The 25694-nt window shown below is 39.0% G+C and overlaps 1 protein-coding gene across 1 annotated transcript in view; it reads right to left on the reverse strand.

Annotated features, from left to right (window-relative positions):
• Positions 1-25694, reverse strand: part of BMPR1B (bone morphogenetic protein receptor type 1B) — a 203309-nt gene that overhangs the window by 43042 nt on the left and 134573 nt on the right. Inside the window, exons 3-4 of the mRNA XM_007946395.1 lie at positions 17295-17397; positions 16735-16837 (exon numbers count right to left, since the gene is read on the reverse strand). Of these exons, the coding sequence (XP_007944586.1) occupies positions 16735-16837; positions 17295-17397 (206 nt within the window). The remainder of the gene's footprint in view (positions 1-16734; positions 16838-17294; positions 17398-25694) is intronic.

The raw sequence follows: 25694 nt of genomic DNA on the forward strand, positions 1-25694 counted from the left end.
TCAAGGCTCAGGGGTCCAAGATTATCTTCTGTGTCTGTGTTAATTGGTTTCCCTTTTCTTTGTTGAAGAGGGTCTGTGCAGTCCTTCTGCCTAGTCCGCCATCTTGCAGGAACCTCTCAGGTAAAGCTTTTGAGACCTTCATTTGTTGATGGGGCATGACTCAAAATCGGAAGGAATAGCTGAAAACATCCATTACTAATTGGAATGTGGAATATATAAAATATGAAACTAGGAAAATTGGAAGTTGTCAAAAATGAAATGGAGCACATAAAGATTGATATCCTAGGTATTTGTGAACTTAAATTGACTGGTTTTGGCCATTTGGAACATTTAGTCATGTGGTCTACTGTGCCAGGAATGACAAATTGAAAAGGAATGGTGTTGTATTCATCATCAAAAAAAACATTTCAAGATCTATTCTGAAGTACAATCCTGTCAGTAGTAGGATAATATCCAAGAGCCTACAAGACCAGTTAATATGATTATTATTCAAATTTATGTAGCAATCACGTCAACGATGAAGAAATTGAAGAATTTTTACCAACTTCTGCAGTCTGAAATTAACCAAACATGCAAGCAAGATGTACTGATTATTACTGGTGCTTGGAATGCAAAAGTTGGAAGCAAAGAAGAGCCACCAGTAGTTGGAAAATATGGCCTTGTTGATAGAAATTATATCGGATATTGCATGATAGAATATTATAAGACCAATGACTTATTCGTTGCAAATGCCTTTTTCAACTACAGAAACATTGGCCACACATGTGGACCTTGCCAGATGGAATGCACAGGAATCAGACTGACTACATCTGTGCAAAAAGGCAATGGAGAAGCTCAGTATCATTAGTCAAAACAAGGCCAGGAGCTGACTGTGGAACAGATCATCAACTGTTCATATGCAAGTTCAAGGTGAAGCTGGAGACAATTAAAGCAAGTCCATGAGAGCCAAAATATGATCTTGATTATATCCTAAATGAATTTAGAGGCCATCTGAAGAACAGATTTGATGCACCAAACACCATTGCCTGAAGACCAGATGAGTTACAGGAAGACATCAAGAACATCATACATGTTCTTTTTAAGAACATGTTCTTTTTAAAGAACATCTTTAAAAAGACAGGAAAGGAAGAAAAGACCAAATGGATGTCAGAAGAGACTCTGAAACTTGCTCTTGAATGGAGAGTAGCTAAAACAAATGGAAGAAATGATTAAATAAAAGAGCTGAACATAAGAGTTCAAAGGGCAGCTCAAGAAGACAAAGTATAATAATGAAATGTGCAAAGACCTAGACTTAGAAAACTGAAAGGGAAGAATATGCTTGGTATTTCTCAAGCTAAAAGAAAACAAGAAAATAGTCAAGCCTCTAGTTGTAATTTTGAAAGTTTCTAAGGGCAAAATATTGAATGATGTTGTTGTTGTTGTTATATGCCATCAAGTCAGACCTGACTCATAGCGACCCCTCCTTGGGTTTCCAAGGAAGTATCATTATGGAAGTAGACTGCCTCATCTTCTTTCCAAGGAGTGGCTGGTGGGTTTGAACCACCAGCCTTCTGGTTAGCAGTTAAGTGCTTTAGGCACTATGCTACTAGAGCTCCCACTGAATGATGTAGGAAGCATCAAAAGAAGAGGGAAGGGATACTCAGAGTCATTGACCAGAAAAGAATTGGTCAATATTCAGCCATTTCAGGAAGGAGCATATGATCAAAAACCAATGGTACTGAGGAAAAAGTCCAAGCACCACTGTAAGAAGTAGCAAAAAAATAAGGCTCCAGGAACTGACAGACTACCCACTGAGATGTTTCAACAAACAGAAGCAGGACTGCAACCACTTACTTGTTTATGACAAGAAATTTGGAAGATACCTACCTGGCCAACTGACTGGAAGAGATCCATATATGTGCCCATTCTAAAGACAGGTGATCCAATGGAATGTGGAAATTATCAAACAGTATCATTAATATCACATACAGTGAATAAAGTTTGTTGAAGATAATTAAAAAACAGTTGCAACAGTACATTGATAGGGAACCTCCAGAAATTCAAGCTGGATTCAGAAGAGGATGTAGAATGAGGGATATCATTGCTGATGTCAGATGGATCTTGGCTGAAAGCTAAGAATATCAGAAAGATGTTTACCTGTGTTTCATTGACTATGCAAAGATATTCAATTGTGTGGACCATAACAGATTATGGATAACATTAATTAATTAAGTGCTCATGCAGAACCTACATATAGACCAAGAGGCTCTCATTGGAACAGAACAAGGGGATACTACATGGTTTAAAATCAGGAAGGGTGTGCATCAAGGTTGTATGCTTTCACCATACTTATTCAATATGTATGCTGAGTAAATAATTTGAGAAGCTGGACTATATGAAGAACACAGCATCAGGACTGGAGGAAGATTCATTAACAACCTGTGATATTCAGATGACACAACCCTGCTTGTTGAAACTGAAGGGGATTTGAAGCATTTACTGATGAAAACCAAAGACTATAGTCTTCATTATGGTTTACACCTCTACATAAAGAAAACAAAAATCCTCACAACTGGACCCTTAAGCAAAATAATGATAAATGTAGAAATGATTGAAACTGTCAAAGATTTCATTTTACTTTGATCCACAAAAATCACCCATAGAAGCATCAGTCAAGAAATCAGATGTCGTATTTCAGTGGACAAATCTGCTACAAAAGACCTCTTAAAGTGTTAAAGAGTAAAGATGTCACTTTGAAGACTCAAGCATGCCTAATTCAAGTCATGATATTTTCAGTCACTTCATATTCACGTGAAAGCTGGACAATGAATAAGGAAGACTGAAGAGGAGTTGATGCCTTTGAATTGTGGTACAGGTGAAGAATACTGAAAATAGCATGGACTGTCAGAAGAACAAACAAACTTGCCCTAGAAGAAATGCAGCTGAAATGCTCCTTAGAAATGAGAATGGCCAGATTTTGTCTCACCTGCTTTGGTCATGTTATCAGAAGGGACGAGTCCTTGGAGAAGGGTATCATGCTTGGTAAAATAGAGGGTTAGCAAAAAAGGGGAAGACCCTCAGTGAAGCAAACTGACACAGTAGCTGTAGCAATGGGCTCAAGCACAGCAAGGACTGTGAGGATGGCGCAGGACCAGGCAGTGTTTTGTTGTGTTGCACATGGGGTCACTATGAGTCAGGGCTGGCTCTTGGAATCTAACAACATCAACATTGGTAAAAAGTGTTGGTTAGTAAAGTTTGAAAATAAATCATAGGCTCTGAAAATTAAACAGGCTAAAATTGTACATGAATAGTCTTAGTAAACCTTTTCCTCTATCCTTTCCATTCCTTAGGTTATATGCTAAATTAACAATAAACTCAAAGTGATCACAGATGTTAGCCAATGTAAGCACACTTGGTGGCACATGGTTAAGCTTTCAGCTGCTAACTAAAAGGCTCAAACCCACTCAGTAGCTCAGCAGTAGAAAGAACTGATGATCTACTTCTATGAAGATTATAACCAAAAAGTCCTATGGGGCATTCTGCTCAGTCACATGGGGTTCCTGTTGTTGTTGATGTTAGGATCCATGCAGTTAGGTTCAAACTCACAGCATCCCTATTACAACAGAACGAAACACTGCCTGGTCCTGAGCCATCTTTACAATCCTTGCTATACTTGAGTCCATCGCTGCAGCCACTGTGTCAATCCATCTTGTTGAGGAAAAATCCTCTTTTTTGCTGATCATCTACTTTACCAAGTATGATGTCCTTCTCCAGGGACTGGTCCCTATTAATAACATGTCCAAAGTATGAGAGGCAAAATCTCACCATCCTTGCTTCAAAATTCAGGTGGGATATAGTCAAGGTTGGATTTTTGGCTGTTGTGGATTTGTTTTAATTTTCTTCATCTTCAACAAGAATTTACATATGAGCAAGTGATGGTCTGTTCCAGAGTCAGCCCCTGGCATTGTTCGGACTGATGATACTGAGTTTCTCCACTGTCTTTTTCCACAGAGTAGTGGATCTGATTCCTGTGTATTTGATCTGGTGTGATCCATGTATACAGTCACCATCTACATTTTTGAAAAAGTATTTGCAATGAAGAAGTTGTTGGTCTTGTGATCTACCATGCAATCTCTGGTGTCATTTCTATCACTAAGGCCTATTTTCCAACTATCAATGCTTCTTTTTTGTTTCCAACTTTTGCATTCCCCTTACTAGTAATTATCAGTGCATCTTGATTGCATGTTTGGTCAATTTCAGAGTCAGAAGTTGGTAAAAAAATCTTTGATTTCTTCATCTTTGGCCTCAGTATTTGGAACATAAATTTGGATAATAGTATTATATTGAGATCCTAGGCATACATGAGCAGAAATGACTAATATTGGCCATTACAACTGTAGTAGCCCAATCATGTGGGCTACTATTCCAGGAATGATACATTGAAGAGGAATGGCATCTCATCTCAAAAAGAACATTTTAAGATCTACCTTGAAGTACAATGTTGTCAGTGACGAGATAATATCCATATGCCTACAAGGAAGATCAGTTAATAAAAGAGTTCCTGTAAGTAAAAAATTGACTCTGTGGCACCAACAACAATAATGAAAACACCATTCAATGTTTTTATACACAAGAAATAAGTAGCTGAGTTTATTCCAACTCATGGCAACCTCGTGTGCATCAGAGTTGAGCTGTGCTCCATTGGGTATTCAATGGCTGATTTTTATAAAGTAGATCTCCAGACTTTTCTTCTGAGCTGCATCTGAGCAGATGTGAATCTTCAACCTTTCAGTCAGCAGCTGAACACTTAACCACCTGTACCACCCAGGGACTCCTGAAACCAAAGCAGTTGCCATTGAGTCTATTCCCACTCATGGCAACCCTATGGTTTTATATATAGTGGTGTACAAATGCCATTACACGTGAAGGGAGCTCCGTCGTGTAGTAGATAAGACATTTGGCTATTAACCAAAAGGTCAGTGGTTCAAACCTACCAGCTGCTCTGTGGAAGAAAGATGAGGCAGTCTGTTTCTGTTAGGGCTCTCTGGTGGCATAGTGCCTAAGGCATTTGACTGGTGACCAGAAGGCCGGTGGTTCAAACCCACCAGCCCCTCCTCAGAAGGAAGATTGGGCAATCTACTTCCACAGAAATACCACCTCAGAAATGCAAGAAGGGATTGCTATGAGTCAGATCGATATACATGTAAATATAATGCATATACATGCAAATATTGCTGCTGGAAATATTAGCTTAAAATGCATTTCAAATTTTAAGGATAACAAAAGTGAAAAGCCTAACTTTTCACATATCCAAAGAGAATCCTGGATATTCAATTAAAAGAAAGAACTCACTAATTATCACAGTACATGAATATAGACTACTTTTGCATTTTAGTGATATAATTTTACTAAACCTCTCATCCTCATCATCTCATTCTTTACTTTCCATGTAAATGCAAACTATATCCTGAAATGCAAGAATTCTGTATTTATAACTCAATATATTTCTGATGTGTGGGGGCAATGAGCCCCAAAAGGCTCTAAGTGATTCCCTCCTTAAGAACAAATACTTTTTTCAGGCTAGCATTACTTCCCATTTTCCTTTTCTTTACTCCAGTAACGTATTCCCTGCAACCTCATCTACAACCTCATTGTCTTCTGTCATGAATAGGTGATCCTTATCAATTAACCTTTTGTTTCTGTTGGGCACACTGGTCATGTTTTAACCCACCATTACCTGTGCTCAGAGCATTAACAATGTAAACATTCAAGGCACTGCCAGAGCCTGGGAAAGGGAACACTTCCAGATACCTATCAGGAAAACAGCAGAGCCTGCTGTTGTCTCCAGGTCAGGGATTTCTACCTGAGTTGTCAGTCTAACTGCTAAGGGAGGTAGAATTGACAAGTCCCTGGGGAAGTCTAATTTACTCTGAGAGGCAAGTCATGAGAGGAATCATGATTGGTTTCCTAACAAAATAGCATTCTGTCACTACCTGTCTATCCTCTGGTAATCAAGTGGTCTGTAGCTATTTAACTTGAGTCTTCTATATTTACAAGGGAGCTCTGGTATCGTAGTGCCTAAAGCACTTGACTACTAACCAGAAGGCTGGTGGTTCAAACCCACCAGCCACTCCTCAGAAAGAAGGTTGAGCAATCTACTTCCGTAGTGATACCGCCCCAGAAACCCAAGGAGGGGTTGCTATGAGTCGGGGCTGACTTGATGGCACATTACAACAATAACAACAACATATTTACAAAGTCAGAAAATTAACCATCTAACAAGAAATAGAAGAAATAGGAAGAAATAGAAGAAAAAGTCATAGCAAGAAATAATCTTGTAAATACCACTTGTCCAAAGTCTTGCTCATATGAGCTTATAATTGTGGATAGATTAGAGATTATGTATTTATTAACACTGCACAAAATACAGCAAAACCTGTGAGAGCCTAAACTCTACAGGACTGCCTTGTTTTTCCAGGTCTTGCAAGTTTTCCACCCCTGATAGGGTGTAATCTCACCACTTTTCTATTGTACTCTATTAGTAGAAAATATTTGAGTTTCCCTTCTCTGACAGATTTCTGTCTTACCCAGGTTCTGGCTTTTACAGGTTTACTGTAACTGAAAAGTATATTCTTATCAAATGTTTAAACACAAACAATTAATTTACTTTCCTCATATATTTAGATTCTTTCTTAAAGTTAACTCTAGAAATAAATTATCCATAAAAACAAAGGCATAATATTCTAGTCTTTTCCTTGCATTAAAAAATATAGTTGCATTATATTTCCTTGTAACAAAGAAGGCTAAGACATAAAGTTTTCATATTCAGATAACTATGCTCAGTGAGAAAGAAAAAGACTACTTCTAAATACGTTACATCTTTCTCACAAACAATTTCAGCTTACAATTCTAAGACAGGAACCAAATATTTAAAAAATGGTAGAACTACAGACTCACATACTGGCTTATATTACTATGAGTATAATATATGTCTCAGAAGGAAAATACTGGTACTAATCTTTGCATGGGAGCTCTGGTAGCATAGTGCCTAAGGCACTTGACTGCTAACCAGAAGGCTGGTGGTTCAAACCCACCAGCCACTCCTTGGAAGGAAGGTTGGGCAATCTACTTTCCTAGTGATCCTGCCTCAAAAACCCAAGGGCCACTAGAGTCGGGTCTGACACAATGGCAAATAACAACAACAATCTTTGCAAGCTAGACATAATCATATATTTAATCTGTTGTAGAAAATATGGGAGGTTTCACTGTTAAATACCTGTTACCCATAGAGCTTAATTCAAAATTAATTTGTAATCTCTAAGGGACAACATTTTAAAATAAATTTATAAACTGCTATGAATATATTCTAAAATTGGGTAAGAACAGAAATAAATAATTTTTAACTTCAGAAATCTTATATTATAATTTGTCTTAAAATACACTGAAATTGTATTTCAAAACAGAATGTTATTTTTGATACAGTTTCTATGAAGGAAATATAATATATATATGAGTAATAAATTCCCACATTTAAATAAAATATATAGATAATAATCTCATATTTAACATTCTACTTAAAAAGTTACATAAATTTTATTCTGTGAAAGCTAAATTAGAGTATCTCATTTCATATTCTTCTTGCCATTTCATTTTAACTCCAATCTGTCACTTATTTAAGTGCTCATTTGAAAAAATAAAGTCATTATAAGTGGTTTTTGGGGAGGAAAAAACACTATCAAGTTCTCCTGCTTACCCCAAATTTCAAGAGGAGATTTCGTTCAAAATATCTTAGTCAAACATCTGATAGTGCATGTCTTTGCACACATCACTCCTCCCATCACACCTGTGTCCCTTTATCACAAATTCTGCAGGCCAGGGCACTAGGACTCCTTCCTAGAAGCCTCTACATCAAAACATAGATCTCTATCCCTACTCTTTGTACCAGCTGCAATGATACTGGGCTTCTCAGAATCCTACTTTGTTGTTTTCAATGAAGGTGTTGCATTTGATCTAATTAATTTTCATATTTCCTCCTTAAGAAAGAGAACAAACGTGATCCTTAGGGTATTCTGATTTGCTGATCCTGCAATGGAATATGCCGTTAGTTGCTGTCGAGTTAGTTTCAACTCACAGCGACCCTATGTACAATAGAAACACTGCCTGGTCTTGTGCCAGCCTCACAACTGTTGCCATGCTTGAGCTCATAGTTGCAGCCACTGTGTTAATCCATCTCATTGAGGGTCTTCCTTTTTTTCACTGACCCTATACTTTACCTAGCATGATATCTTTCTCCAAGATAGGGTCCCTTCTAACAACTTGACCAAAGTAGGAGACCAAGCCTGGCCACTTTTCAGGAGCTTAATTTAAGGAATAAGTAGAGCTAAGAGAAAACTAATATTCATAAAAGAATGTAAGCTGAATTCTGGTCATTTGTCAATTTCTTTTTAGAAATAATTTTGCTTTCATGGACAAATAAAATTTCAAGAACATAAATATACATTGATAAGTATTTATTGAATGTAATTATTGATCTCTAATTTCCTGCTAAAAGCATCTACATTTTAAAAAGAGAAGGAAAAAGTCTTCTCTCTAAGAAAACTCTGGATAGAAAGAAAAGGTGATTTTGGGTTTTTTGTGGGTGGGAATTTTACCACTAAGTACTCTCTGATTTCTAGTAACAGGATCTCACCTAAGCCTATTATTACTTAGTATCTCTGGTGGCATAGTGCCTAAGGCATTTGACTGCTAACCAGAAGGCTGATGGTTCAAACCCAGGGGCCACTCCTCAGAAGGAAGATTGGGCAATCTGCTTCCGTAGTGATACCACCTCAGAAACCCAAGAAAGTGTTGTTACGAGTCGGACCTGACTCAACAGCACTGAGTTTGGTTTGGTTTGTTTTCTTCTCATCATACAACTAATTTCTGATAAGGTTAATCATTTAACTTTTTTGGAAGAAGAATTTAAGAAGAACAATCAGAATAACAATCATACAGTGAGCTGGACTTTTCAGCCTTCCAGTCTTTTAAATAATATAGTTTTTGCTTTGTAATAATTTGATGTGCAGGGCATTGCCTAGTACATTGGTTCTCAAAGTGCAGTCTCCAGGCCAACAGCAATGGCCTCACAGGGAAACTACTTGTTGTTGTTGTTATTTTGTTCTCCAGCTGAACTCCTTAGAAATATAAATTACTGGAACACACCCAGATCTATTGAATCTGAAATTCTGGGTAAAGCCCAGCATCTGTGTTTTATCAAACCCTCCAGGTGACTCAAGGAGCCCTAGTGGTGCAATGGTTAAAGTGCTTTGCTGCTAACTAGAAAGCAGTTTGAACCCACCAGCATCTGCACTGGTAAACATTCCAAAACCAAAACCAAACTCACTGCCATAGAATTGATTCTGACTCATAGTGACTCCCAGTGACTTTCTGAGGCTGTAAATCTTTATAAAAGTAGATCACCCCATCTTTCTTCCACAGAGCAGCTGCTGAGTTTGAACCACTGACCTTCTAGTTAGCAGCCAAATGCCTCATCCACTACACTATGAGAGCTCCTCTGATCAAGATTACAGCCTAAGAAACCCAGTGGGGCAATTCTACTCTGTCCTATAGGGTTGTTATGATTGGGAATTGACTCTACGGCCCACGATAACCAGGTGATTTCAATGCACCTAAAGTTTGAGAACCACAGGCCTACTACACAACTGAAACTTAAAGATTAGAGGGATGGAGAGAGGAAGCAATAAAGAAAGGGAGGGAGTTATGAATGGACTAAAACATATTCTTAAAATAGAAACTAATGTTTGTCTGAGAAAATTCTAGTTATGTAACATAATATAATAAATGAAAGTTTGAAGTAACCATACTAATTATTTACTATTATGTAAACTGGCTGCCTATTATTTATTTAGGGTTTTCTGATTCTAAATAAGAAAAGCATTTCAGAATGAAAATCAGAGATTTCTAAAGATGATCCAATGTGATAAAGTCATTTGCCCATTTCCTAACTCCACCACCTACTCCAGCTATGTAACCTTGGTACAGATAACCTCACTATTCTTAAGTTTTCGTGTCTGTAAAATGAGGATAATAGTACCTATCCCTCAGGGTTCTTATGAGGAGTAAATTAATTAGTTAAGTAAATTATATAGAGAAAAGCCATAGTAAGCACTTCATTCACGTTAGCAAACATCATTATTATTATAAATTTCCATTGCCTTTAGATCAGAAAATATGAGCCCTTGATCTGGCACCTTATGTTTAGCGGGCCCTTCTCTGGTCCCTCCAACCATGCTCTTGTCACTGAGCAAGGGGTTTGCAAGATCAAGTGAACATGTCCATCAGAGCCTGTCCTGCCCCACTCCCCATTTAAACAAATAGCCAGTATTCATAATTCTGGAACTCTGGGCCTAAATGGCCCTGCGCATGTGTCCAGTGACTGTGAGGCTCTCTTTACCATGCCTGACCATCTGAGAGTGGACTAGGCAGCTGGTGTGTGTACCCCAAGACCAGATGGGTGATCCAGAAGTGACCACGGGATAGCTGTGGCAAGGGAGATGGTGAGAGTATGCATCTGAGGGCTGGGGTATCCACATGCATGCAAGGCTGACCACTCACAGTGGCAGACAAAAGGCTGGGTCTCTCACCATCACTCACACCTCCAAGTCAGAGTAAACAAGTTCAAGAGTTCAAACTTCTTAAATACAAAGCTGGTGTTCCCTGTCATTATATTTAATTTCCAAAGTCACTGCAGTCGAGTTGATTTGAGTCAATTCGACTCATAGCAACCCCTCCTCGGTTTTGTGAGGCGGTATCTGTACGTAGGGAAGTAGCTTGCCCAATCTTCTTTCTGCGGAGTGGCTGGTGGGTTTAAACCTCCAGCCTTCTAGTTAACAGTCAAATGCCTTAGGTTCTATGCTACCAGAGCTCCTATATTTAATTTAGGTGATAAAATATATTTTATTTATCAGTCTGCTATATTGGTTTCTAGGAGCTCTTTGTTGTTCCGTGCTGTAGAGTTGGACCCGACTTATAGTGACCCCTCCTTGGGATTTCGAGGCAGTATCACTATGGAAGTAGATTGCCCAACCTTCCTTCTGAGGAGTGCCTAGTGGGTTTGAATCTCCAGCCTTCTGGTTAGCAGTCAAGTGCCTTAGGCACTACGCTAACTGTATATGGATTTTCATTTGTACTAGTGCCCCAGCCCCACAAAAGTTAGGGCTGGGCCCCTGTACGAACAAAGACTGCTAAAATTAAAAATATATACAGAAGATGTTCACATATTTATTTGATATAATTTCTGTTTTTTATTTTTGGTAGTATACATATATACATATATGCAATATGGCTACAATGCAAATGTTTTTAACTAAGGCATTTTTGATCTTCAGCAAACATATAGTACATTTCCAATAAGAACACTGTATGTGTGTATATGGTAAAGCTAAAAGAACGAAGTAGTGGTTCTGTGGCTTTGTGGTATAGCTGTGTAAAAATGCCAGTGCTCTTGCATCACAGTCTGCAGTGACCTTTACTGCCTCAAAAGGGTGAGGTGGGATCTGCAGAGACCTTGCCTAGGCACTACTTGGAATGCTCAGTGCTCAAAGCCCTAAGCTCTAAAGCCACTTAACTCTATCCAGAGCTATCATTTGTACAATCTTCAGTACAATGCACCAGTGCCTTTTGTGTTTTCATTCCCATACTGCATGGAAGCCTGCACTTGTCTTCACATGCTGCCCATCTTTTCAAAGTCTTTTCACTCTGTCCTATAAAGACTTATTCCACTACTTTACAAAGTCTCTATATTCTGAATCACCTTAGAGAATACTTCCTCACCTTTCTGATCCTATCCAGAATCTGGCTCCATCTAGAGGAAAGTGCATGCACTACAGCACTATCAGCACTTGAGATCAGAATTTTCCTAAATCCCACTGCTACTTCTAATAACACATCTTGCATGCAAAAAACCCCTTCTTCATGAAGGATGAGATCCTAAAAGATGACACTCCCACCTTCATTTTAAATCACTCCTTACACTCCACCATTCCTACTCCCGCAAACATAAGCCCTACATCCGTGCTGTGCAAATTGTTATCCAAGAACTGTCTACTTTCACTTCACCAAAGAGGATATTCAGGTGGCCAACAAACATATAAAGAAATGCTCACAATCATTAGCTATTAGAGAGATGCAAATCAAAAGAATGAGATACCATCTTGCCCCAGCACTAGTAGCAAAGTTCAACAAGACACAAAATAACAAATGCTGGCGAGGATGCAGAGAGATTGGGACTCTCATACACTGCTGGTGGGACCGTAAAATGGTACAACCACTGTGGAAAGCAGTATAGCGATTCCTTAAAAAGTTGGAATTAGAAATACCATTTGACCCAGCCATTCCGTTACTAGGTATATATCTTAAAGAATTGAGACCCAGGACAAAAACAAATATACACACACCCATGTTCATCCCAGAACTATTTACGATAGCCAAAAGATGGAAACAACCTAGGTGTCCATCAGCTGAAGAATGGATAACCAAACTATGGTACATATACATAATGGAATACTATGCAACCTTAAAGAATAATGTAGAATCTGCAAAATATCACATAATGTGAATGAGCTTGGAAGACATTCCAAACCAAACCAAACTCACTGCTGTCAAATCAGATCTGACTCATAGTGAACCCTCCTTGGGCTTCTGAGGCAGTATCACTATGGAATTGGATTGCCCAAACTTCCCTCCAAGGAGTGGCAGTTGGGTTCTGGTTAACTGCCAGCTTCTGGTTAGCAGTCAAATACCTTAGGCACTACACCACCACAGCTCCTTGGGAGTACATTATGCTGAGAGAAATAAGTCAATCACAGAAGGGCAAATATTGTAGTAGACTGTTATTGTAAAAAGTCAAGGTAAGGTTTACATATGGAAGGAAACTTTCTTTGTTGGCTACCAGGGGTGAGAGGGGAGGGGAGGGAAAAGTGTTAGATAGGTAGAGATAAGTAGTGATTTGGGTGAAGAGAAGGGCAATGTACCAAATGTGAGTGACCATCACAGTGGCACTGAGGAAGAGGAAGACACAGAGAGGTATGTGGGAGGTACAGACAACAAAGATGAACCCTTTTGCACATACAGTACTGCGCTGTCAGTGAAGGCAAACATGGATATATGGGTAAATAGATGGGTGGACAGGCTGAACTATTAGGTATGTCTATGCAGGGGGGAGTGTGCCCAACTATATATAGAGTTGTTGTTGTTGTTGTTGTTATGTGCCATCGAGTCAAACCCGACTCATAGCGACCCCTCCTTGGGTTTCCAAGGCAGTATCACTACGGAAGTAGGTTGCCCAACCTTCCTTCCGAGGAGTGGCTGGTGGGTTTGAACTGCCAGCCGTCTGGTTAGCAGGCAAGTGTCTTAGCCACTATGCTACCAGAGCTCCCATATATATATATAGGGTTAGCAGACAATATTTCTACAAGTGTATTGGTACATTCTGTAAGAATGCCCAGGTATATGGTAGAGCTGACAAGGGACAAGATTGTAGTCACTTTTGGCCACAGCCAGCTACACAGAGGACTCAAGTAGTTGGACCTGTGGGCTCGGGACCATAGTCACAGGGGACATCAAGCTCAATTGGCATACCATACTACACAAAACATTGTTCTGCATCCTATTTTGGTGAGTAACAACTGGGATATTAAAAGCTTACAAGCAGCCATCTAGATGCAATGATGGGTCTCTCCTTGTCCAGAGCAAAAAAAAAAAAAAAAAAACGAAGGAAACCAAAGATTCATGGAAAAAAATTAGTCCAAGCAACTGGCACACTGTGGTAGTTATGTTTGTGTGTCAACTTGGCTGGGCCTGGTTGAATGGCTGGGCAGCTAGTGGTTGTTATTCTCCATGATGAGACTGGCAATCAACTCCATGGTGGTATCTACCACAAGTAGCTGAGTAGCTGCCTTTGGGTTGTGGTTTGCTTCCTGCACATAAGGAGAAGCCCTGGGAATGGTCTCTAGCTTATGGCATGCTTGGACCCTGCATGTAGCCATGTCATTGTTCAGCAGCCTGCCATGCTCTGCCGATTTTGGGACTTAAAATGGACTTAAATTAATGGCCTGTCGTGTGGTTTGGTAACATTGGGACTGTGCCTTTTTACTTGTCAACCTCAGGCTTCTCAGCCTCAGCAGCCAGCTGTTGTCTGAGTGAAGAAATGCCTCCAGCTCCAGTGGGCCAGGAGCTGGAGGCAGAGCGGGATCCCAAAGTTGAGGGGCTTTCACCTAGCCCCTAGAGCCTGGCACTGTGAACTTGGACTTAAAGCCTCCAAATTGTAAGAATAAACTCCTGTTTGTTAAGGGAATCCCATTTATGATATATTCTTGTCAGAGTGGCACTAGGTAACTACAACATACACTATGTGATCCTCAGCTTATAGGACTATGACAAGAAGAACTAGATGGTGCCTGGCTACCACTGTCAACCATTCGAAGGGGATCTATGTAGGAGATCCTGGATAAAGTGGGAGAACACTGTGGAACAAAACTCAAAATCATTTTGGGCGGGGGCGGGGGATCAGGTTTGCTGGTCTGATAGAGCCTGATGCAACCACTGAGACAATGGCCCCTAACTGCCCTTCAGGTCTGAAATTGAACCCACTTCTGTGACTTCCAGCCCAACAAAAGACAGGCATATGAGCTGAACATTTACATTAGGTAGATAGATACACTCCTTGGAGAGGACAATCATGGGAGAATAGAAGGGCTGTGTATGCACAGGGAGACAGCTCAGGGGGCAGGAGTATATGGAGAGAAGGACACAGGGAAGAGGTAATATGGGGAGGAAGCAGAGGGGAGCTGTTGCATTGTGCTAATTATAGTCAATGTCATGAGAGAAAGTATATGTGAATTGCTGTATGGAAAGTGAATTTGCTCTGTAAACTTTCACCCAAATCACAATTAAAAAAGAAAAAAGAACAGTCTACTTTTATATCTGGTCCACAAAAGAATAACTACAGAGATTGAGAGTAACCATTTAGAACTTGTACAGGAATTTGGCATTGGTGACTTTCTCACAACACAATGTTGCTGAACTCATATGGAGAGAAACAAGTGTCACTAGCTATGTGCACTACTCATTTGCTAGCACCACAGTGAGGTCCTTTCCTACAGAGGTCCTTCCCAAACTTTAATAAGCATATGACTCACTTGGGAAATCTTGTTAAAAGTACAAGTTCAAAGCAAACAAAAAAACAGCGAACAATGGTGCAAGTTCAGTAAATTTGGGCTGAGGCTGGAGATTCTGCACTTCTAACATACTCCTAAGTGATACTAATGCTGCTGGTCCATATATATATATCTCAATAGAAATGTTTTAGACAATTTTGTTATAAAATTTTCCCCAAACCTGTTGTGCTGTTTCATATGATTGTACATTGCAAAGGTTCTCCAAATATTACAAATCAAACCTTTGCACATACTATTGCCTGTTTAGAATTACTGCTGCTCACAAGCTGTGTAACCTTGGAAAAGTTAATTAACTTCTCTGTGCTGCAATTTCCTGATCTTTAAAACTGGCAGTAATAATCATAAGCACCTCCTAGGGTTATCATAAGGCTCAAAAGGGTAACTTCATGTTACAGTGCCAAGCACAGTGCTTGGCTTGTGTTAAGTTTTTTTTTTTTTCTTTCGTAAAAAATTTTATTTCGATCTTATCAACTTAGCAACCTCCTACATATCCTTAAAATTTCTATGCAAGTATCACATCTATGATGTTATCTTGATTTCCTCCTGTCCCAGAGAGAGCTAGCCACTCACTCTCATGTGTTCTTAATAGACTTTCTAATCTAATTGTACAACTGAGATAGTCATGACCAAATATCACTTAATTATGTACAAGCTTCTCTCCCACATCTCAGCATGAATTTGTTAAGACCTAAAGAACTTTCATTTGTTTTTGTATCCTTAACACTTAGAAAATGGCCTGTCAAAAAAAAAAAAAAAAAAAAACCTCTAAGTTGTTGATTTGCACTATTAATAATTGATCTTATGTAACTTTCTAGGTTGTATCAGGAACAAATGTTGTAAAATGTTACCATCAAAACCATGAAACACCATTATACTGTGTAGGGAAGATTTTCTCTTCCAAAGAAATAAAATCAATCACGAAGAATCATTTTTAAACACTATGTAAGACATAGGACTCTATGACAATTACAAATTATTTATTTTTGTGGTGAGACAAGAGAGGAGAAAAGGAACATGGGAGTTGTTTTTAACTAATATTCTTTGGGGATTCAATATTTGTCTATTTTTAGTTAACAATACTTAAATGTGTAAATTTTACCAATGTATTGATTAGTTACTCCAGCATTATAGATAAAAATGCCATACAACAAATAACCTTAGATTTTGTCCTTTATAAGGTTTTTGTTTTTTAAATGAATGTTGCAAAATGATGGCTTTGAGTGAAGCACAACTTCTAAACAACATGCAGGAGTAAACCTGAAACACTATCTTGCTACTCCACTGTGGGGTTACACACTGAAAGCTCAAGGAATTGTAGTTTTCTGAAGGGAAGTGGGGAGAAGTTAATAGTAATAAGAATCACAAGAGTGAAACCATGTACAACAATTTCCCTAGCTGTGTCTAACCACAGTTCCAGTATGTCACTTTGTCTGAGTCCTCTACTGCAACAGTGCAAATTGGCACAGATAGATTAATTTGAAACAGAGCTTTTCCAACCAGGAGACCTTCCTCACCTTACCTCTGTTTTTCAGTGGAGGGAGTGTAGGGTGTAGATCTTTATTACATTCATTCCGTTCTGTGCAGCATTCAATAGATCTTCTCTGATGAGGAATAGGAGTGTCCTATAATTGAAACAGCTTTTAGTACTTTTCCACTAAATTTCAGAGTTGCATAATCTAAATTTTAAGAAATTAGCACCATATAGAGAACTCGCATAAAAATTCTAAACATCTCGAAAAACATTTTCTATTAGGTAATTTCTTTCAAATTATCATGCACTATCTTAAGGCAACTTTTGCAATTTAACACAATTAGTATTATATTTTGAGTTAATGAAATTAGCAAAATTAGAATTTGAGCAAGATTATCTAATGGATCATTAAGCAAAAAGACAACAGCAAATGAAAAAGAATATTTAATTTTAAAATATAGGGAGATTTGGGCCAATGGGAATCAAATTATTTTCAAAGTTACTTAAAAAAAAAAAAAAGGCTAAAAGAAACAATTGACATTATTTTGCTTAGAATTTTGGACTGCAGCCATTCTGGGAAAAAAGTGCAATCAAGTTATCTTTCTTACCCGACACTGAAAATCTGAGCCTTCTAGTCCTAGACATCCAGAAGTGACCACAGGCATTCCAGAATCATCTTCTTCTATCATGGTGAAACAGTACCCGTCTGTACTAAAGAGCAAACAGGCAAAATAAGTATTGATGTGTGTGTGTGTGTGTCTGTCTGTCTCTAGGAGAAAAGAAAATTAATATTTATCATTTGTTACACTACAAATAGAAGAAAGTCAATGATTATTGCAGGTTGTAGTCCATTAACAGGATCCCCAAATTCCCTTTCCTGGAAGTAGATTGAATTGTCAAAAAGATTTATGCTTCCAAGTCTCATGGGATGGCAGAGCACGTGGCTACTGGGGTCTCCTGTTTCTGGGCCCTCCACTGGTTTGGACGCCTGCTGCCAGTATGGAGATTCACTGTTTACTGCAAACAAATGTCAGAGTGAAGACTAAGAAATTCAGATACGTGAAGTTGATTTCTATGGAAACCTTGTCATCCTCTGATGACAGTTGTGACAGCTTTTGTTGCTTGTAAGTTTGCACACACAAGACTGCCCTCACAGTGGGAAGGCCTGGAGTCAATGCAGTCATTCCAGATCTCTGCAAGTGGCAATGACATTTCCAGCATGAAAGATGAGGACAGTAGCCAAGAAAAAGCTAATTTCTCCCCAGTCCTCAGAGAACTGTGTGACAGATGCCAGTTCTGATTCAGAATATGAAAAGGGCATGCATTTTCTGAAGAAAATGTTTTAAGTACAAAACAAAACAAAGCAATGCTTGCAAAACTAATGCCAGAATTAGAAATCTTCCCCAGCTCATGTCCCTAGACGACATTCCCTACTAGTCCCCAGTTCACAATCAAAGACACTCCAAAGACACATCCCCAGATATTGCTTCCACAAGAAATCCTCAATGGAGAGCTCTTCCTTCTACCAGGTCAAGATCACAGATTCTGGGAGTTCCCCAGGACTCTGTCCACAGAGGAGGAGGACAAATACTTGGTGAGGAAGAGGAAGGCAGGGATGACTATATGAAGAAAGATGACATGGCCAGAAATCATCACCCAGGGCCCATGACCCTTCCTCATGAAATATGCCCAGTGGAAGAAATTATAGAGGAAGAGTAGATACAATCATTCATTGGAACTACCTTTCTTCAGTGTTGTCAGGAAACTATTAATGCCAAAATAAATTGCAGAAACGCAGAGTATTGGGGCATTCAAGGCCAGTTCTGTGGTCTCTGCCTTCAAAATGATGACGTCAAGGATGCCCTATTGGATCCCAACTGCCCTATCTGCCTATAGCAATCAATCTGTAACTGCACCTTCTGTAGGTGGCATGATGAATGGTGTGCAACTGGGGTCCTGGCACATTTGGCCAAATACCATGGAGCTTTGGGAATGTGCATGCTTACCTGAAAAATCTGAAACAGGCATTTGAATTGCAAGCATAATATCTGGAAGATTCACTACTTGCCTTGCACTTGGTCAAACCTCCTTGTTAAACTTTTCACTTTTGTCATTTGATTGAAATCCCAATTATGAATTTCGATGGTCATTTTGTTAGGTGCCATCAAGTTGGCTCCCACTCATAGAGACCCTATGTACAACAGAACAGAACACTGTCCGGTCCTGTTCCAGCCTCAAAATACTTGCTATACCTGAGCCCATCATTGCAGCCATTGTGTCAATCCATCTTGTTGAGGGCCTTCCCCTTTTTCATTGACCTTCTACTGTACCAAGCATGATATCCTTCTCCAGGGAATCGTCCTTTCTGACAACATGACCAAAGTAGGTCAAGTGAAGTCTGGCCATTCTCGTTCCCAAGGAGCATTCTGGCTGCACCTCTTCCAGAATAGATCTGTTTATTCTTCTGGTAGTCCATGGTATTTTCAGTATTCTTCACCAACACCAAAATTCAAAGACATCAACTTTTCTTTGGTCTTATTTATCACCCAGCTTTCACACATATATGAGATGATTAAAAATACCAAGGCTTAAGTTTGTCCACCTTAGTCTTCAAAGTGACATCTTTGCTCTTTAATACTTAAAAGAGATTTTTTTTTTTTTTTTTTTTGCCAAGCGCAATCTGATGTCTTGACTACTGCTTGCATGCATGTTGATTATAGATTCAAGTAAAATGAAATCCCTGACAACTTTAATTTTTCTCAATTAATCATGATGCTGCTTATGGGTCCAGTATAGGTGCCATTAGTAATTATATAGTTACTATATATTCTAATTACTAAACAACTATTTGGACACTTCATGGGTATCATATTCACATATCTAGACAAATAACTCTGTGAGGAAAGTAGTTCTGCTCTCATCTTGAATCTAAAGAAAGGAAGCAGAGACCTTGAGTAATTTCTAAAAGGCCAAACATCTAGTAAAAAGCAGAGAAGGATTTAAACACATGCAGGCAAATGCTTGTGGTGGATACTTGCTGTGAAGTACTGGGTTACACTTATCACCTATTTGGATAAGAGTAAGCACACAAACTTGAAAAAAGGTATGAAGGTAGGGATGACACAGCATAACAGCTGATGTGATTAAGATTCTTCCATATGGTAGTTCTGCTTCTTGGCTGGCCTGACACGATTAAGCTTTTGTTGTAAATTGTCTGGAATTGAGCTGGGGGTAGGCTAAAGATGGAAAAAAAAAAGAGGGGGGGGGGAGCTTTGGGAAGTAAAACCAGAAAACAAAGGACCAAAACTTCAAAATTGTGTTTGGTATTCTAGATTCAAAAAACATTCATCTTATGTAACTTAATCCTGTCAACAATGGGAAAGTAGCAATGTTATTATTTCTATTTTACAGATGAGGAAATTAAAGTTATGACAGCTCAATTAACCTATACATCAAACAAAAGAAACTCAGTGCTGTCAAGTGATTCCAACTCTTGGTGAGAGTAAAACTGAGATCATAAGGTTTTCTTGCCTATAATCTTTATGGAAACAAATCACCAGGCCTTTCTTCTGTGGCACCACTAGGTAGGTCTGAACCACCAAACTTCAGGTTGGCAGCAGGGAGCAAAGCTTACATTATATGGAGTTGCCATGACTCAGAAGTGACTCAACAGCAACAGACTTGGCTAATAAAATTATACATGGTTGCAAATCACTTACAGAGTCAAGCCTTGAATCAAGGGCCTCTAGATTTATTCAACCAATTTCCTACTATCTCCTTCTGGGGCTAAAAATGAAAATCAAGAATTGTTATATATAAATTTTTTACAAATAGACATTATTGTCTTCACAAACTTACGTGATGAATGCAGCAGATTCCCAAGGAAAGTCTTAAACCACTACTGCCATAGCCTAAGAAATTAAGTACTACACTATATATCCATCCTTTTATTATGCATATTTATGTTCAATGACCATGACAGTTATGACAATGTAGCCCAAAACATGCATGGGAAGAAAATTCTGAGAATGGTATTAGCCATGACTTGTGGGTTTGTCTTTTCTGCATTAGTATTAATTATTAGTAGCAGCATTCTTCCATACATTACCATTGGGGTATTGTGGGCACCCTCAGAATTATTTGCTTGGGTTACAAGCCTTGAGCAATCCAAAACACTTCAATTTACAAGAACCAGGACAAAAGTTCAAACATACTAATGAATGGAATAGGTGGGCCATGATGAATCTCTTTATTAAACTAAGATTAAATGTACTATTCACAAAAAACAAAAGGGGGGAACAACTCATCAATAAATGAATGGAGAAATAAAATGTGGTGTACTTACCACTTGACTGCTAACCAGGAAACTGGCGATTCAAACCCACCAGCCACTCCTCAGAAAGAAGATTGGGCAATCTACTTCTGTAGTGATACTGCCTTGGAAACCCAAGGAAGGGTTGTCATGAGTCAGGTCTGACTCAACGGCACATAACAACAACAACAACAACAACAACAACAACAACAACAACAACATACTTACCATGTTGCAAAAAGGACAAGGAGGCCACATGTTCTGACTTTCTCTAATCCCACAAGAGGAAGACAGAAGCACCATCAATAGCCCAAGGCCTATTCCTGTGAGGCCAGACATGCTGCCTCCCTCCAGCCCTTTCTCCAACGTTCCTCCCAAAGCACACACCACCTCTCTCCTGGGTTCGATAATTCGCTGCAGTGGCCACACAGAACTCTCACAGATTATGAGGTTTATTAGGGAAGCACCAGACTACAATTCAACTTCAGGAAAAACGCTCAGTTTCTCTCCCAGTCCACCATCTCTCAGCCAAGTCTCTCACAGTCTCTCCCCCAGCAGTGCATGTCCCTCAGTGTCTTACTCAGCAACGCGTGTCTCTTCCGTCTCTTTCCCAGCAACACGTGTCTCTTTCAGTAGCACGTGTCTCTTTCAGCAGCACATCTTCCTCAACCAGCAGTCAGAGAGAGTTCTGCCTCTAGGAGGCCTCCTTTTGAGCTTGGCAGAGGGGCCAAACCAACCAATCATAACAACAGAATTCTAAGCACCTGAGAGTGAGCCTCCCATAACATTGCATTGTGCCACGCCCAACAGAAATAACCCCGGTGGATAACATTTACAATCAGGAGCTCCTCAGTTGCTCATTCCACCACTGAGTTTACAATGACTTATGGGTAGAAAAGCCATACTAAGTAATTTACTACACTGCACAAGTGAATTTAGAGACCACCTCAAGAATAGATCTGGTACATTGAACAATAATGAGTGTAGATTACAAGAATTGTGGGATAACATCAAGAACATCACATATGAAGATAGCAAAGGTCATTAAAAAGGCAAGAAAAGACCAAAATGGATGTCAGAAGAGACTCTAAAATTTACTTTTGAATAGAGTAGCTAAAGCAAGTGGAAGAAATGATGAAATACAAGGGTGGTTCAGGAAAACAAAAGTAAAGTATTATAATGAAATGTCCAAAGACCTAGAGTTAGGAAACCAAATGTAAAGAACACACTCACCATTTCTCAAGTTGAAAGAAATGAAGAAAATCCAAGCCTCAAGTTGCAATATTGAAGGATTTTATGAGCAAGATATTGAACAAGGCAAGAGGTATCCAAGGAAGATAGAAGGAATACACAGTCAACAAACCCAAAAGAATTGGTTGGTATTCAACCATTTCAGGAGGTAGTATATGGCCAAAAATCGATGGTATCAAAGGAAGAAGTTCAAGATGCACTGAAGACATTGATGAAAAACAAGGCTCCAGGAATTAAAGCAATACTAATTGAGATATTTCAAGCAATGGATGCTATGCTGGAAGTGATCCATCATCTATGTCAAGAAATTTGGAAGACAACTACCTGGTCAACTGATTGGAAGATAGGCATATTTGATTCCATTCCAAAGAAAGATGATACAACAGAAAGTGAAAATTATCAAACAATACCATTAATATCACAAGTAAATTAAATTCTCCTGAAGATAACTCAAAAACAGTTGCTACAGTACACTAATAGGGAAACACCAGAAATTCAAACTGGATTCAGAAGAGGATAGGAAATGATGGGCATCATTTCTGATGTCAGATGGATCTTGGTAGAAAGTAGAGAACACCAAGAAGATGTTTACCTGTGGTTTATTGACTATGCAAAGGCATTTGACTGTGCAGATCATCACAAATTATGGACAATACTGAGAAGAATGGGAATTCCAAAGCATTTAATTATGCTCATGCAGAACTTATACAGATACCAAGAGGCAGTCATTCAAACAGACTAAGGGGATACCATGTAGTTTACAACCAGAAATGGTGTGCATCAGAGTTGCATCCTTTCACATTACTTATTCAATCTGTATGTTGCTCAAATAATTTGAGAAGCTGAACTATATGAAGAAGAATGCAGCATCAGAATTGGAGAAAGACTCATTAACAACTTGCTATATGCAGATGACAACCCTGTTGCTGAAAATGAAGAGAAATTGAAGCACTTACTGATGAAAATCAAACACTATAGACTTTAATATAATTATACCTCAACATAAACAAAAATTCTCACAACTAGACCAATAAGCAACATCATGAGAAATGCAGAAAATATTGAAGTTGTCAAAGATTTTATTTTACTTGGATCCACAATCAGCACCCATGGAAGCAGTCAAGAAATCAAATGATGTATTTTGCTTGGGCAAATTTGCTTCAAGAGACCACTTTAAAGTGTTAAAAAGCAAAAATGTCACTTTGCAGGACTAAACTGACCCTAACCCAAGCCATGGTATTTTTAATAGCTTCGTATGCAAGAGAAAGCTGAACAATGAATGAAAAAGACTGAAGAATTAATGCCTTTGAATTATGGTGTTGACAAAGAATACTGAATATACCATGGATTGCCAGAAGAACAAATAAATCTGTCTCATAAGAAATATAGCCAGATCATTCCTCAGAAGCAAGGATGGCAAGACTTCATCTCATGTTCTTTGTACATGTTATCAGGAGGGAACAGTCCCTGAAAAATGGCATCATATTTGGTAGAGTAGCAGGTCTGTGAGAAAGGTAAAGACCTTTAACAAGATAGATTAACACAGTGGTTGTAAGTATAGGCTTAAACTTAGCAATGACTGTGAAGATGATGCAGGACTGGACAGCATTTCATTCTGTTGTAAATAGAGCTGCTATGAGTTGGAACCAACTTGGCAGCACCTAACACCATACTTACAATGAGATACTGAACAATCAAAAGGAATATAGTGCTGCTACATGTTACAGTGTGGGTGACCCTCAAAAACATTATGCACAGTGAAAGAACTCAGACACAAAAGGTTACATATAATTCCATTTATATTAAATATCCAGAATAGGTAAATCTATAGAGACAGAAAGCATATTGGTGATTGCCAAGAAAGCGTAATACTGAGGAGAGACTAATTATTTGATATGGGTTTTTTGGAAGGCTGGTTAAAATATTTTTGTAGTTGGTAATGGTGGAAGTTGCACAACATTTACAAATATGCAAAATACCACTAACTTCCACAAGTTCAGGTGGTTAATTTTCTGTTTTATAAATTTCACCTCAAAGAGAGAAAAAAAAAACAAAGACGTGTGCTGAACATCAGAGAGATCACTGGATTAACTGCTGGAGAAATCTTTAGAGTGCTTGGACATATACCAGCAAGTGAGAAAGGAGTACACCTGGTTTACAGCTTTGAGGAAGCAAATATCACCCTTTTTAGGTAGATTTGCATCCATTGACTACAAGCGTTAACTCTTGTCAGTCACTGTAGCTTTATGGTCAGATGGATTTACAAACGGCCATGTGAAGCCCAATTTGCTTATTAATCGTAGTAGAATTATTAAAGAGCCATGTCCTAAGATATTTAAAATTTCACAAAAGGGTATCTTTATTTAAGGCACTCTACTTATAATTTTATTTTAATGACTCCAAGAAAAAACAAACTCATTGCTGTCAATCTGAATCCGACTCACAGAGACCCCTCCTTGGGTTTCCAAGGCAGTATCAGTACAGAAGTAGATTGCCCAACCTTCCTTCTGAGGAGTGGCTGGTGGATTTGAACCACCAGCCTTCTGGTTAGCAGTCAAGCACTACACCACTATTCATAATGTTTAACAAAGCCTCAATCACTTTAATTCTGTTGTTCTGCTAAGATGTTTCTACACAATTGTTCTATAATGTACACATCACAATTGAGAATGCCTAATATATAACTTTTTATGTAAAAATTTTAGATCTTTATAAAAGTTAATTTGTTGTTGTTGTTGTTATTGTTCTGTGCCAGCAAATCATCTCCGACTCAAAGTGACCTTAAGTACAACAGAATGAAACACTGCTTAGTCCTGTGCCAGACTATCCCCAATAACCTGAGCCCATTGCTGCAGCCACTGTGTCAGTCCATCTCAATGAGGGCCTTCCCCTTTAGTTGACGCTCCACTTTACCTAGCACGTCATCCTTCTCCAGAGAATGGTCCCTTCTGACAACATGAACAAAGTAGGTGAGATGAAGTCTGGCCATTCTGGCTTCCAAGGAGCATTCCTGCTGTACTTCCTCCAGGACAGATTTGTTAGTCCTTTTAATAGTCCACGGCATTGCTGCTGTTTCATGACTAACACTTGTTGAAGGTTCACCCAGAGTCCATCCCCATGACCTCTCATCATCACTGGGCCTGGTTCTCACATGGAATAGGGTGGTAGGTAGGCCTAGAAATAAAGTTGGGTATCATGAAGACTTGGGGCTGGAATGGTAGGTGGTTGGGTTGGGACTGGTGACCTACTTTCTGTCCCTGTTCGAACTCTCTTGATCACATAGGACACTGAGACCTAAGTCTCTACTCTGAGATACCAGTTTAGGCCCAGAGATTTAGGGAAGGAACTAGGAGTCACAGTCTGAGTCAGCACTTTAACCTGGACCTTCTCTGTCCTGGACAGCTTCTGAACCTGGACAGCTCACCATGTGTGGGGCAGACACTGC

This window comes from Orycteropus afer, unplaced genomic scaffold (assembly GCF_000298275.1).
Source record: "Orycteropus afer afer isolate SDZICR_OR568_19922 unplaced genomic scaffold, OryAfe1.0 scaffold00159, whole genome shotgun sequence".
Classification (NCBI taxonomy): Eukaryota; Metazoa; Chordata; class Mammalia; order Tubulidentata; family Orycteropodidae; genus Orycteropus; species Orycteropus afer.